This window comes from Miniopterus schreibersii (assembly GCF_964146895.1).
Source record: "Miniopterus schreibersii genome assembly, chromosome: 15".
Taxonomy (NCBI): domain Eukaryota; kingdom Metazoa; phylum Chordata; class Mammalia; order Chiroptera; family Miniopteridae; genus Miniopterus; species Miniopterus schreibersii.
Genome location: NC_138115.1, coordinates 1,356,017 through 1,370,573, shown reverse-complemented (window position 1 = coordinate 1,370,573; position 14,557 = coordinate 1,356,017). Strand labels below are relative to the sequence as shown.

At 47.8% G+C, this 14,557-nt stretch overlaps 1 protein-coding gene across 1 annotated transcript in view; it reads right to left on the bottom strand.

The window, feature by feature from the left end:
- Positions 1 to 10,032: 10,032 nt before the first annotated feature.
- Positions 10,033 to 14,557, bottom strand: part of RYBP (RING1 and YY1 binding protein) — a 69,687-nt gene continuing 65,162 nt past the window's right edge. Inside the window, exons 3-5 of the mRNA XM_081159161.1 lie at positions 11,143 to 11,319; positions 10,962 to 11,060; positions 10,033 to 10,550 (exon numbers count right to left, since the gene is read on the bottom strand). Of these exons, the coding sequence (XP_081015287.1) occupies positions 10,298 to 10,550; positions 10,962 to 11,060; positions 11,143 to 11,319 (529 nt within the window). The 3' untranslated portion in view covers positions 10,033 to 10,297. The remainder of the gene's footprint in view (positions 10,551 to 10,961; positions 11,061 to 11,142; positions 11,320 to 14,557) is intronic.

The following is a 14,557-nucleotide window of genomic DNA, read 5'->3' as shown; positions in this document are numbered from 1 at the left end:
GGCACTTCAATTTGGGGCCATGGAACCATTCTAGAATCCAACAAAACCTCTAAACACTGCCCCCAATAAAAATGCATAGTTGCAAAAAAAGACACATTTTCAGTAAATAATTTCAAGGAATTCACCTCACAGATGCTTCAAAGCCCATTCATGAACCCCTGATTTAAGATCTAACTTCAGTCTTTCTTTTTTCAAACACTCCCAGCAGCAAAAACTAAGTTGGAGAGCTGAAACTTGACATAGCACTTAAGAAACCTTCCACTAGAGGATAGGGACTTGATTACTCAGCTCTGGGTCATCACAATATTTAGTACAAAGAAGACAATCAAGAAAAGTGTGTTGGACTAAACACGACAGCTGTATTGGTAGGTGTTCCATTGTACAGGAGAACTCAAGCTCATCCACCTATTAAGTGAGAATTAGATCTGTATCCTAAATCCACTGACTTTAGACCTGGCATTGTCCAGATTTATATCATCATCAGCCCTCAGATTCTCCTTCAGACTCAGACTGAACAAACCACCGTTTTTCCTGTGTCTTCAGCTTGAAGATGACAGACCGTGGGACTTACCAGCCTAGTGAGCAAATTTCTATACCCGTCCCCCCTCTTTCTCTCAAGTTCTAAGATGAAAGCTGGAGGAATCAGGCAAAGCAAAGGATGCTGCTTCCCTCCCATCTTCCAGAAGCGACGCCTGACAGACACTTTCAGCTTGCTTCCCATTGGCTAGAATGTGGTCACATGGCCAGGCTCAGCTGCAAGGGAGTCTGGGGAACGTGGCCTCATCCCAGGAGGGAATCTGCCCTGCTCACGGCTGGGATTCCATTACTAAGAAGGAAGGATGAATAGAAATTGGGGGGCAATTAAGAGTTTTTACCACCTAATGGGAAGTGTTACTGTTCTTATATTCAAATATAGCCCCTTCTAATCAGAGACCTGGTTTTCAGGCGGGCTGTGCCCTCTGGGCAGGGTTGTCCAGACGGAAAGACTCACGTGTGCGCGGTCCAGGATGCCTGTTCAGTGGGAGGTCAGGTCAGACTCCCATTTCCAGGGTGGACTCCTTGTGGGCAAAGACTTAAGGGTGGGCAGTAGTGACGGTGAATATGCTGACATCTGACAAAGGAAGAAGAAGGCAGCCCAGCCGAGACCCACGGAACTCAGGAGATGAAATGTTAAGCCCTTCACCGCAGCAGTGGGCGGCTGGCCACCATCTCAGCTCCTCCCGAAGGGCCTGCTGCCTCTTGGGATGCCAGCTCCCAGCAGGGCTGGTGGCCCTGGAATGGGAGAGCCTGGTGCCCAGGACGAAGGGAAGGGTCTTCAGTGGGGGGAGGGTCGGGAAGGTGAGGGCATCAGCCAGGTTACTGTCTGGAAACTGTGCCATTTTAACATCAACAGCAACAGTCTGTGCGGGTCGTCCTGAGGGGAGTTGGCTTTATGTGGGGGAGAGACAATTGCCGACAGAGGGAGGGAAGGACAAACTTTCTTTCCCATGGTGATTCCCACGCTTTCTAGAGGCCTTTAGGAGGATGTGTGAGAGGTTAGGGACTAGGAGATGTGCCTAGCAGGCCTTGGGACACATGCCCAGTTAAATATATGTTTAGCCCTCTCCAAATTAGGCTCTATGCGGGTGGGGCAGGAAAGTAACAGGTACCTCAACTTTTCACCTGAAGCCCCATCAAGGCAGGAGAGTATTTGAGGTCTTGCACTTTATTTCTAAACTCCATGTTGAGGGTGCATCTCCCCACACGCCGCACTCCTGGAAATGATGCTGTACATTTATTTAGCTGCTCCTTCCTACACACCAGGTGTCATGCCCCCCCCCCCCCCCGGGGGAAGGACAGACTTTCCCAGGCCCACACTCGCCCCTGCAGCACTCACAGCAGCTGGCTGGGCGCTGGGATTCTCGAAGGCACCGAAGCGTACGCTCACATCCAGAGGCTGCCAGTGTCTCACCTGCTGTCAGAAATGAAGGCTTTTGGTGTCCAGGGAGTCAAGAAGGACTCCCCTCGGAAGGAGTATGACTAAGATGAACCCTGCTGACAGCTGGAGAAGCCCAGGGGCCAGGGCACAGCTCCCTGCCCGCGCCAAGCCACAGCCACGCTGGGCTCACAGACACCTGGGAATATTTTCCCATTTACAATTAGAATGCAGGCCTTCCCTATTTTGTGGTTGGGGTTCTGTTTCATGGCTCTGAAAGGTCCAATATCTGTAACTAAAGAGGCATCTGAGGGTGAAATGAGTTATCCCTTTGCAGAGCTACTGTGACTCCGAATGTGGCCTCCATGGTGGGGATTGGCAAGTGTGCCAGACAGACCCCCGTTACCCAGGGCAGGGCAGGGGACTGAACTTCTGTGGGCAGCTACCAGGAGATAGGAACTCATGGGCTTACTAAATCCTTACAACCACCTCACCATTCTACAGGGAAAGCGACTGAGGCTCGGAGGGGCTCAGTCATTCTACATGATCACAGAGATGTGCAATTTGTACCTAGTAAGTCTTTAGTACAAGTCTTTTCACTAACCTTTTCCCCAGAGTTACATGAGTTGGTAGAAGGTAGGTAAAATAAGTTTTAAAAACACCATATTAAAGTAAGTTCAATGGGTTTCCTTACTGCAGGACTTCTCAGAGCCTTAGACATGCTAATGGCGACTGAAACTCCAAGAGGGCTTGTACATTAAAAATTTACCAAATTCATTTGGCATCTGGCCCTGGTGTTCCAAGGAACATATTGTTCAACAAGCTCCCCACTCAGCCCCTTGAAAACTAAAAGTCAAGGCTGTGGATTAGGCCCTGATTCAATTTCTGACTCCTCCACTTACTAGCTGGGTAACCCTAGGCGAGCTCAGGAACCTCGCGTGCTGGGCTCCTCACTGTGAAACCGGCAGGTGGCGATTCCTCCTTCCAACCCCCGGCCCGCGCCCGCGCCCACCCCTCCAGCCGAGAGGGCTGTGTGGCGCCCACCTCCCTCACAGAGCGAGGCAACGGAGTACACTCAGGGGTCAGAGAGACTTAGTCAAGGTGCAGGTAACAAGCAGTTTAGGCTCCGTGGGCCAGTCTCTGCCACAAGGACTCCCCTCTGCTGCTGTGGTGGGAGAGAAGCTGTCATAGGCGATGTGTGCACAAGTGGGGCGATACACCTCCACTTACAGACGCTGGAATTGGGATTTCATACAATTTCACGTCACAAATGTTCTTCCTTAAACTTTTTTCATCCATTTGACAATCTACAATCATTCTTAGCTTCCAGGCTGCAGGGCCGGGCTGCAGTGTGCCCCAGCCCTGCCCAGCTGCACTCAACACTGCTATTGTGAGGGCCAGCCGAGCCCACACGCCTGAGGCTCACGAAGCAGAGCCCATCCGTCTTGCCATCCTTGCTACTTAAACACATTTTGCTGGGAGGCCGACTGTGTTGAGTAGCAGCGGTGCAGAGTGGGACGCAGCGAGGAGCTGTCGCAGGCTGGGACAGAGGGGCGGCAGTGACGGCTGCTCCCACCGCCCCGGCGCGTGTGCTCCACTCCCACACTGGGGCAAAAGTTGCCACTGGGTGCACGGCTGCCGCTGAGCGCCCCGCCTGTCTGCCCCGGCGAACGGGGGGCCGGCAGCGCTCCCCATCACCCCACGTGCTTGCTGCGTCTGCCTAGTCGGGGTGACCTCCGCAAGCGGGAGCTGCCTGGAGCTCTACAGTGGGACTTAGAGGGTCTCACCCCTCGGGAATGTCTCAATTTCACCTACTTTCCACCCTGGCAGCCTGTGATAATCCCAGCCAATGAGATTACTATCAACTTCTCCAAATGCCTTTAAATGTGAAGAGGCAATGAATTCAGTTTACATATCTGCTTTGCCTCCCCCATGGATCTCTCCTCACTCCAGGCTGCTGCTGCGATGGCCGAATTACTCAGGCCGATTAAATAGTGCTCATCTAGAATTCACTGTTCATGAGTGCATTTGTGGCTCATCTAGTGGTTTGTAGCTCACACTTCTCTGCTCAGAAGTTGTGCCATTTACGTATGAATTAAAAAAAAACCATTCTGGGGCACTAGACTTATCACTTCGTAATTTACATAAATGTAAACCACTGTGTTGTACACATGAAACTGTAATTGAAAATTACAAAAATTTTAAAAATCCCATTCTTAATAAGATGCTCCTATGTGTATGTACATGTATATATGTAACCCAGCAACTAACAATTATTAAATTCCTACTGTGTGGTGACGCCAGGCACTCTGTGGGTCTCTAATTCTCCCACTAACTCTAAACTTTTTCTCTTTTAATAATAACAGGACAGTAAGCATCATTTTAAAAATCAAACTTTTAATGAAGAAAAGTGATATTCATTGTTAACACTATTTATAGTCACAGAAACACCAAGCAGCTGTCAAAAATGCCACGGGGCTTTATTTACATGTGACATTCCACAAACTGCTTCTTCCTCTGGGTCAAGAAAATAAATATGTAAATAAATAAAACTTAAAAACAAGATAAAACAATTCCAGAACAAAACAAACCCTTCTCATTCATTCCTGGCGTTGACATCAGTGAAGCATTAGAATAAATGTTCAGAAAAAAATTTTGCTTCCCATTATTAAAAGCACAGCAAATTACAAGCAACTGCTGGGCACTGGCCCACAGCTCCTTGGAGCAGAGAACAGGGCACGAAGAGGTGTTCCAGAGACGAGGAAATAACCCGGCCAGGGGAGGCGCAGTCTCACCGGTTGACTCCAAAGGTGTATGCTGTTGTTTCTAGGAATCCCTTTGGTGGTGTGCCCTGTCACATGAGAGTCCCTGAGGTAGACAGAACCGGTGTGACAGCCTGGGCAGGTCCCTGTCTGGCCTATATGGCTGGCAGGCCTGTGGTCTGGCATTTAAAGCTACAAGTGCTCAACACAGGCCTCTTGGTCTGGTCCATTTCTGAGCAGGGACCTGAGCCTTTTGAAGAGTTGGGTGTTGGATACTGAGCTCGCTTCTCTCCTGTCTCCTTCGAGCATCTCAGCCAGCCTTCCTCCAAGGAGTGCCCCACAACTGAAGAGCTAACTAAAAACTGCCCTGTAATGTTCCCAGGTGCTTTGGCAGGTTTGCCCAGGGCAGGAATGACTCATGAGTGTCACTTCACAGGAGCATGGGGTCTGAGGATTCCGAGTCTGAACCCAGCTGAGGGCTGATTGATTAGTAATGTCTGCACAAGCTTGAGGAGAGGAACAACGGTAGGTGGTGTCACTTTTGTGCCAGGTCTGGGTCAAAAGCACCTGCCTCTGCCAGTGGGCCATATTCAGGCTGTCTCCTCCTCACCACACTGTCCCGTTGGCTGTTTTCAGCACTGCACTGGATGCACAGTGGGGACTCGAGCAAGGCCTAGCCCTGCGCCTCCCAGGAGCCCCCAGCCCCAGCCTCGCAGTTCCTGCCAGCACAGGCAGGCTTACCTGGCAGATCTTAACATCTGGGTGTCTACTTTCAGTCCAGGGTGTGAGCCCAACCTCATCTTTCCAGACATGTCCTACGAACTTTTTAATAAAAATCAGGGCCTTCAGTGGCCCATTTCTATTGCACTTAACAGCCCAGCCTGCTGGGAAGATTGTCCCTTCCTGACAAACGCAGTGACAGGCAGCCATACCAGACCTGGCTCCTTCTGATTAGCAAACAGGACCTTGAGAAGTTTTTAATCCTAGCATGGGATGGCTCTAAACCTTTCCTTGCTATGATTTTACGGTGTCAGAGTAGCTCTTCAGAACTACTGGTGGTACTTATGCTGGGGCTCAGCCTTCGCCTCCCTCATTCTCACAGTGAGAAAGAACCCACACTCTCCCCCAGATATCCTCGCACTTCCACTGCAGGGACCCTCGCTGCGCGCCTCTAACTAGTGGGGGAGGCAGTTTCTACCCTCCCCAAATGGGGAAACCAGTGCCACCAGCAGCAGGGGCTCTCATGAAGGACTCCTCGTGTACCAGAGAAAGCCTGTCACTTTCTCTGTACCCACAACAGTCCCTGGGAAACATGAGACATTTGATCCCTGCCCTTGAACCCTTCCAGATCCCCCCAACACTTCTGAGGGGCTGGTCTTGGGTTGTGACTTGGTCCTGGAAAATAAGGACAAGGAGACTGGACCTTGCCAAGTTTTCTTTTACCAGGAACAAGCCCATTTTCAAATTACGGGCTCTTCCTCTGTTAGTTCAAGTGCTGACCCACAAAGAAGAGTAACGGGATGGATCCTGGTACTCCCAAGTGGTTTCCATGTTCTTTGGAAGCAGTGGCAGTGGCCTCGGCTTGTGTGGCTTCTAGGTTTGACACTGTCTTTTGTTTACATCCGAGTCACAGTTTGCCTAATGGCACTTGGCCAGAAACAGGTTGTCTTTTGAGGGTTTTCAGTCTCACACTGAATTAGCCATTGTGAGCCATCACCTCCACTCCCTTCTGTAGGTCACGCAACCCACACAAAGGATGCCCTGCACGCGTCGGTGCATTTTCTTCCACAGCCTGGCCGTCTTCCTGTTGAACTGTGCTCTGGCTGCAGCCAGGCACTGAGATGCCAACCAACTTCCGCTTCTGACGAACGAGTCCCGCTCTCAGCCTCCTGTCCACACTGGGGGCATTCCACACATTAAAAATCTGAGTTCAAAGAGGAACTATTTCCCTAAAGGCTAAAATCTACACACACAAAAATAAAAGATTTCAATGTAAATTTTACTATTTTATTTGTGAAAAAACTACAAGCAGATTCATAAATAGACATTTCTATGAAAGCGGGAAAATGATAAAGTGGCCTCTAGTAACATAGTCGTGCACATGCCAGTAACGGGAATATATTAACATCTTTTATTTGCTAGACAAAGAGCAGTGTCCAATATAAATTTCCCCAAAACACTTAAGACCTGTGAATTTCTGACCAGTTCACAAAACCACCAACGGACACTTTAGCATGAAGGAAAAACAAACCTAAGTCTGTCAGCTCTAAGGACAGTACAGAGCAGGAACTTCCGAAAGCGTTATACAAGCTGTCTTTCTGGGCAAATGAAAATAGAGCTCGTATAATACATTAACAAAAATTCACAAGATTATGTTTTGACATACTTAACAAGCATTCTCTATTTGTCTCCAACAAACAAAGCTAAGGAAATAATGTAACCATCTTTACACAGTAAATTAAGGTTACAAGTCATACACAAGAACAGAACTGCTTGCGCATTAAAAACTGTTCAGCTCCATTGTCATACTCTAAATGTTGGCTCTTAAACCATTTTCGGTTACATACAAGCAAAGGTTATTATATATTCAGCAATTAATAAATTTTCAATAATTTAAGATATGGTAGCTTAAAAAAGTAGACTGAGAATGGTCTTGATAAGGCAGGTGAAAGTCTTTGTGGAACTAAACTCCCAGAAGCTTCTGCCAATGTTTTGAAATACCCAGATTGCACCTGAAGGGCTCTGACTGAAATGCTTTGTGGGTGTCAAGATTCTTTACCTTGTTTTAACTGCATGACTAAGAGCATGTCAGGTAAGCTCTGTGCCACTTGCGGAAGATCGGGTGTTAAAACAAATGGAAACTTGCAAGCGTAACACTGTGCTTTATTTTGTCTTTATAACCTGCTTACTGTGCCACTGAATACCAAGTATTTCTGACCCTCTTTTGATACGTATCTTTCTAGCCTACACTAGTGTTCTGACACACTGCCTACTAGCTGTAGGGAAAACTGCAAGTGCGGGAAGTTGCATGAATTCCATTTCCAGAATGCATGCCGAGGGAGCGCAACCTCAGAAATGAAAAGCCTCGACTACCCACCACCTTACGACCCCAACAGAATACATGTGGCAGCTAACAGGCTGGCCCAACACCTGACTGCCAGCTGCAGTTTCCGTCAAAATGGCAATTTCATCCCACCTGTTCTAAAGCAACCCCCCTTTCCTTCTCCCTCCCTATTCTTTAATTTATCACGGAGGCAAAACCGAAAAACCAAGACATTGGCAATTAATTAATTAGCAGCCTGAGTAGCTGGTTAATCAGCTTTTTCCACTAATCTAGGGGTCCAATCACTTTACATGAAACTAATTTTGAAAAGTTACACAGTGTTTCTGAACAAAGTGCACACCAACACTATTGGTTCGAAAAGCAGTGCAACCCACAAGTTTGGTGACATTTAATTTTTCTTATTAAAAAGTTAATTTAAAAACTTAGCAATTCCTTATATCTCTGGAAAATAAATATGGCTGACTAATTTACCCTCCCTGAGACCCTTAGTAAAAGGAATATTAAAACTTTAGAAGGAATGTCTTTGCAATATCCCACTAATATTAAAATGTGGATTTAAAATTCATAGTCAAATCACTATGTATATATTCTGATGCTTACAGAAAGCATTTGATTTCCTTTGGTTCATTAATAAATACTTGAAAATGTATTTAAAAAGATAAGCATAGCTTGCATCCCAGATACAAGCGTTGTGTTAAGAGGGGAGCATTGCCGAGCATTGAGCAGGACCACAGCGACAGGTGGCACTGCTTTATGCCTGCTGCTCTGGAGAACAGAACTCAAATTATGGTGCAACAGTGACCGCAGAATAGTTTGAATGTAAATGTGAAAGGAACCTTTCCTGTTGGCTACTCAAATCAAGCTGTTAATTTTTTCTTTTTACTTGAGGCCTCCAGACAGAAGTTACTTCTATTCTTAAGCATACCAGGTTTTACACACCAAAATGGGGTGCTTCCTTACAGATCAGCTGCCCTACCATGAACCCCTAAAGTACGATCAAATAAAGGAAGGTGACACCAAGTTCCTGTCCTGAGACGACTGAAGTCCAGGAACTCTGGACACAAACAGAAGAGAGACCCAAATCCAAACATGCAAAACAGAACATTTTTTAAATGTGGAGGGTGGAATCATTAGTGGTCTTGGTTTTGGTCAACCCCTCTCCCCAAGACAGTAAAAAAAAAAAAAAAGAGTGAAAATAAACTTTAAAACAGAGTTTACTCAAGTTATCTTCATGTCCAAGAAGAGAAGACCAGACGCCCCAGGAAGTCTGAGCCTCCCCGTGACTGCTGCCAGCACACGGAGCGCTCCCCACTAAGGCTCCCTCCGCAGGGAACCAAGCAGCCTGCGGACTGAACCTGTGGCCGATCACCTTTGCTCCTCAGTAAGATACACAGAGTGGGTTTTTAAGAAAGAAAACAATTCTCACAACTGAGTTGATAGGGTAGGGGAAAGGAGGGGGCATGAGGCAAACAAATTTCAGTGACAAAACCCCCACAGCAATGCTATGTGCAGAGTGGAAATCGGGATTTGCTTCCTGTATGGACCAAAAATAGAGTTCAGACCGTTTTAATCTTAAAGCTGAGAGACAATTTATAGATGCACCGCAGGCGTGAGGAAGGCCTGGGAACTGATGGAGCGAGATGTAGAATCTGAGTTCTCCTCAGTGCTACGCAGGACAGCGATGGTGATGCGCAGCCGGAATCTACAGGAACACTTGGCATTCTGGAGCTGGCTCAGTTGCTTCTGACCATAAAGCCTCCCAACCAACCGCCGGTGGCCTGTCAGTCACTCCAAGGCAAACGCAGGCTGCCCAGAGCAGTCTTGAAATTTGAGATCACAATGTTTAAAAATATATATGTTTTCCTATTGTCCAGGACGCTTCAGACAGATGAGAGAATCGAGTTTCCATGTGGCTTGGAACATACTTCATGGGAGACCAATTTTAATTTGATTTCAGCTCCTCCGTAGAAGGGACTGTCCCAGACCTGTGACTGCTCAATGCTGCATTCACTTCACAGTGTATCGAGCACCAGCGCTGCCATGGATTGGTTTCAAATAACCCTTTATATATAATTTTATATTTATATATAGTTATATCAAAACTGATAGTACATAGTATAACTGGAAGAAAGAACTAAACTTAGAAGGATATGCTGAAAGGATGGAGTTTGTGAACACAATAAATAAAAGTTCCCTCCCCCCGCCAGCCTACCTCCCAACAAAACAAAAACAAAAAACCAGTTGTAATGTACATGGAAAATTGTGCACAGCAGAATTTTTTTTTTTTTTTTATAAAAAGTAGATTCAGGAGCACATCCAATTATAAATGATTGTTAGGAAAATCATATAAAACAATGGAATACACAAAAGTGTCAAGAGTCATCGTCAGGGTGTGAAATTCCTCGGTGGCCAAGTGCCCATGGCAAGCAGAAGCCATCCTGGCAGCATTGCGAACAGGCTGCTGTCCACAGAAGTCCTCCAGGGCGCAAGCAGCACGGGCAGATGGAGGATTTGAATTTCATACCCTGATTCAGTTCCACAATCCCATGTGCAATTTCAGAAAGACTCGTCATTTACTGCAGACATGTCGCCCTTGGGAGTGGAGGAACGGGAGGAGCCCTTGTCTGTGCTCTCCGACCCCGAGCTGCTCTGGTTCTGCTGTTCGGAGCCTGCGCTAGAGGTCGCCGTGGAGGAGGAGGTGGAGGAGGAGCGCGTCTTTTCCTTAAAGTCTGTGATGATGACGGTGACGTTGCCTACAGTTACTGCCAACTGCTGTGCAGTGCTCCTGTCCACGTTTTTCAGTCGGGGCCTGAAAGCAGTACCATGGGGGACAGCCGATTAAATACACCAGATTAAAACGATTTCTGGCAGATGTCACCAATACACAGAGATTTCAAGACACTGCGGCAACGCATCTAAATTGTCACCACCTTCCAGAGCTCACCACAGACCTGCCGATTAACAGGAGCACCACAGAAACCACCCTCCGTTAGCAAAGCCCCAGGCCCCTCCAAAACTACTATCAACTTGTCTGCCTCCTGTTTGGCCACAAGGATATAAAAGTGGCTCCTATACACAGGTATCGCGCTAACAGCTTCAGGCCTCACTCTTCGCTCCACTTCCTTAGCCTGCGAACCCGCAGGTACAAAGCATCTGGGTTCTGGACTGTGACGACACAGACCCGAGCAGCCCTACCGGACTGCGCCCTGGCTCCCAATACCTGGAGGTGTGACTCGAGTCGCTGGTCCGCGTGGTGGCGTTTGCAGACTGTATACTGTTCACTTCGCTAGGAGGGTCTTTCAGAAGATCGGACTTTGGTCTAAGGGGGGAACCAAAAGAGGCATTTGAAAGATGCACTGGTCCCCCTGCGAAACCACACGCCCTGAGCGGCCCGGGCTTACTTGGTTTTCTTGCTGGCGCTCTTTTTGGTGGCACTGGGGCTGGCCTCCTTCTCCTTCTCGGGCCTCTCCCGGTCCTGCTTCTCCACCTTCTCCTTCTTCTCCTTCTTGGGGGGTGGCGGGGTGGCGTACTGCTGGGCCACCTGCTGGGCCACCAGCTGGGAGTTGATGCGAGGTTTTCTAGAACAGTCGAGGGCAGACACATCATTATTTGCTTTATAAACACTTCTTTCCATTTATTTTGGTCTCCCGATGTCTCGGGTATTTATTTTATCACTGGTCTCTGGGAGCTCACTTACATGGTGCTACTTCTACGTCACTATGTCCATGTGGCTCGGATGCGTCCACAAGACGTTCCCTCTTTCAAATTCACTTTCTGTGCCTCTACCTTAATGACATACGCACATGCTCACACAAACAGTAAACAATGCCTTTCGGCCAATAAAAAGGACACGCTTTCTAAAAGTGTTGGGAACACCACTTCTTTTGAGCTGTCTTGATTTTGAGCTGTCAGCTTTCAAATACTCCCACTGCAGAGGGTTAATCTCATTTTATTAAATGGACACTGGTAATTCCTTGAAAAGAGAATAAAATGACAAGTGACATTCACTCCTGAATCCAATTATTCCAACTTGGTCTGCTCCCTTGCAGCTCTGTGATTGGCACAGACAACACATATAGAGCAATAAAAGGTAACTGTGGTTTGCACTAGCTCCCCAAGGGGGTGAAGACTGAAAGTCACTATAAAAAAATCTTAAGTGACACACTCACTGTGATGTTAACCACTATGTCCCCCGCCAACCTCCAACTGATACTGGCTCTCAACACTACTGTTTACAAACTATAAGTGGTACCAAACACTTCTCACAATTACCATTTAGACCCAAATGGGACAGGAAGAAAGGAAAGCCTATACAAGGAAAGACTAATTTAAAAAGACAGTCCCATCTAGACGGACATGTACAGCATAATAAACTCTCCAAGTACAAGGTAGGGAAACGGATCCGTTCATGAGGTGAAAGGACTGGTTGCCACAACATAACGATCCCCTTCAGACCCTACAGCTCCCTCCCCATTCCCCAGGAGGGAGGACTGGACAAAAGGAAAACCTAGGAAAAACAAAACAAAAAGAGAGCTGCTAGATACAGAACATGCTGGCCCTTGCGCTAGGCACGTTCGCTGGGTTACCGAAGCACCTCTTGGGAGCAGGTGTGCAGAAGGCAGGCAGGACAAGGAGGACAGGCGCTCACCCCACGCCCGCATCAAGGTGAGCCTGAGTGTGGGAGGCAGTGGGTTTGCTCTGAGGGTTGCGGTACTACTTGGTGGTGGTGCGCCTTTGCCAGAAAACACTCACAAAGGCGCAATCTCAGAGTCAGTCTCCTGTGGGCCTCCAGAAACATAAGCCTTGGTCGCAGGGTGCCACCCCAGGAAAGCCTGTCAGGTACACCTCAGCCTGGATCACAAACGGCCTGACATGTCACTGAGCAAGGGATTCAAACACGGATGGGAAGTCTCCCTAGAAAGGGAGGAACGTACTTACTCTAAGCCCGGGCCCCAAATGGCACAGGACCCCACGTGAAAAGTACTTCCTCTTTCTGCAGGTTCTAACAGAGGCAGCAGCAGTCATCCTGACAGTGGCCTCCCTGAGAAAAGCGGGGCTGCGTCAACACCCACAGAGAAGACAGCCGCCACTAGAAACGTCTCACAAACACTTCAGGGGACACACCAGATGGGCTCTCTACAGGGATCACCACACAGTTTAAGTCAGTGCTGCACACTAACCAGGACTCAGCGCTAACACTGTGAATAACCCATTAAACCTTTAGGGAAACTACACCTTGAGGAGAGTGTCAATTCCTCCAGCACGTGTACTTTAACTTACTCCAGGGAAATCTGGTCCAAGAGTGTCTTCCACAGAGAGTCACAGGCTCGCCAGGTGCCTGCCAGAGATGCCAGCCTCCTCACCAAGCTCAGCCAATCAGTTAAGAGGAGGCTGTCTCGCACCAGGACACCCTACCACATTCTGCGATGCCACTTACCACAGGCCACTGTAACTGCAAATCACTGTATACTCCTCAATGGCAAAGCAGCACTTTAATCATCTTTGTTAAAAAAATTATCTACTGGGTGAAGAATAAACAAACATCGCACAGAAAGACAAAGTAGAATGAGGACTGAGAAGAGGGCCGTAGCTTTAGTGACCCAGGAGGCCACTGCCAACTTTTAGAACAGGCCATGTGGGATCAGGGCTGCAAAGATTAAGGGGCTCAAGACCCCAGAGGGCTAATTCAGAGGAAACAAGAAGCTTCTTTGAGAACCATGGTGTTGAGGGAGCACATGGCTCTCACATGTTCATGAGAAAATGAACTTGACGAGAATGGTTGTGTTCCTCTCCTCTAACAGTCAACCAAAAATCAAAATTTCACAAATGAAAAGGACCCAAGACTATCTGGTATCTGACTGTTATCAAGAAATATGGAGTGTTTGCTAAATCTACCTGTGTTGTCAAAATTAGTGCTGTGTTCTAAATGCCACAGATCTATGTCCTCAGTAACAACCTAACTCGGCCCTCCTCACACCTCAGCAACAGATGAGCACTTATTACTTTAATTACTACAGCCGCTAGTTCAAGTTGCTTCCCCAGAGCCGGGACCATGGATGAGGTAGGAAAGTACACCTAATTTACTTTGAAAAGGCGCACAGTGTTTCTGAACAAAAAGCATACCAACACTTAACGGTACAAAAAGCAATGCTCTTTTGGAAGGGGAAGGTCAGGCAAACCAGGGCAGGGCACCAGTATAAGGGTCCCACAGGTCTCTTGTTCCTGCAGTGAAGGTGCTGCAGTAGCCATGCTGCTCTGGCAGCTCTTGCCATCTGTCCCCTCATTTCTAGGCTACTCTGCTGACTGCGTGCGACAGAATGGAAATGGTCAATCTCCAGTAACAGAGCTACACACACTTCACTACTGTGAGGCCAAAATCCAGCCACCTTCCAGATCAGACATCACCAACTGCGCCTGAGGGGAAGAGGCACACCGGAGCACGGGCCACAGGACAGGCGCACCACGAGGCCGTGCAGCACAGGATCCTCTCGAGGAGGCATTCTGTCTCCATTTTAAAAATTAAGACGGAGAAGCAGAGCGACTAAGAAACTTATCTAAGGATTAGTTAACTGGTTGAGCTGGGATTTTTAACCCAGATCCATCTGGACTCTCCATGGGCTCCTTATAAAGGTAACTGCAGATGAATCTCTCCACCTTTGAAGAGCCCACACTTGTTTATACGTGTGTCTGCATATATGGGGTGGGGGTGGGTGATGTGGCTTGAGCACAGATTGCTAGGGATGAAAAACTCAGGTCACCCCCCCAGGCTACAGTTTTGCTAGACACCTCCCGAGAGTCCCATTACCCTCATTAGTC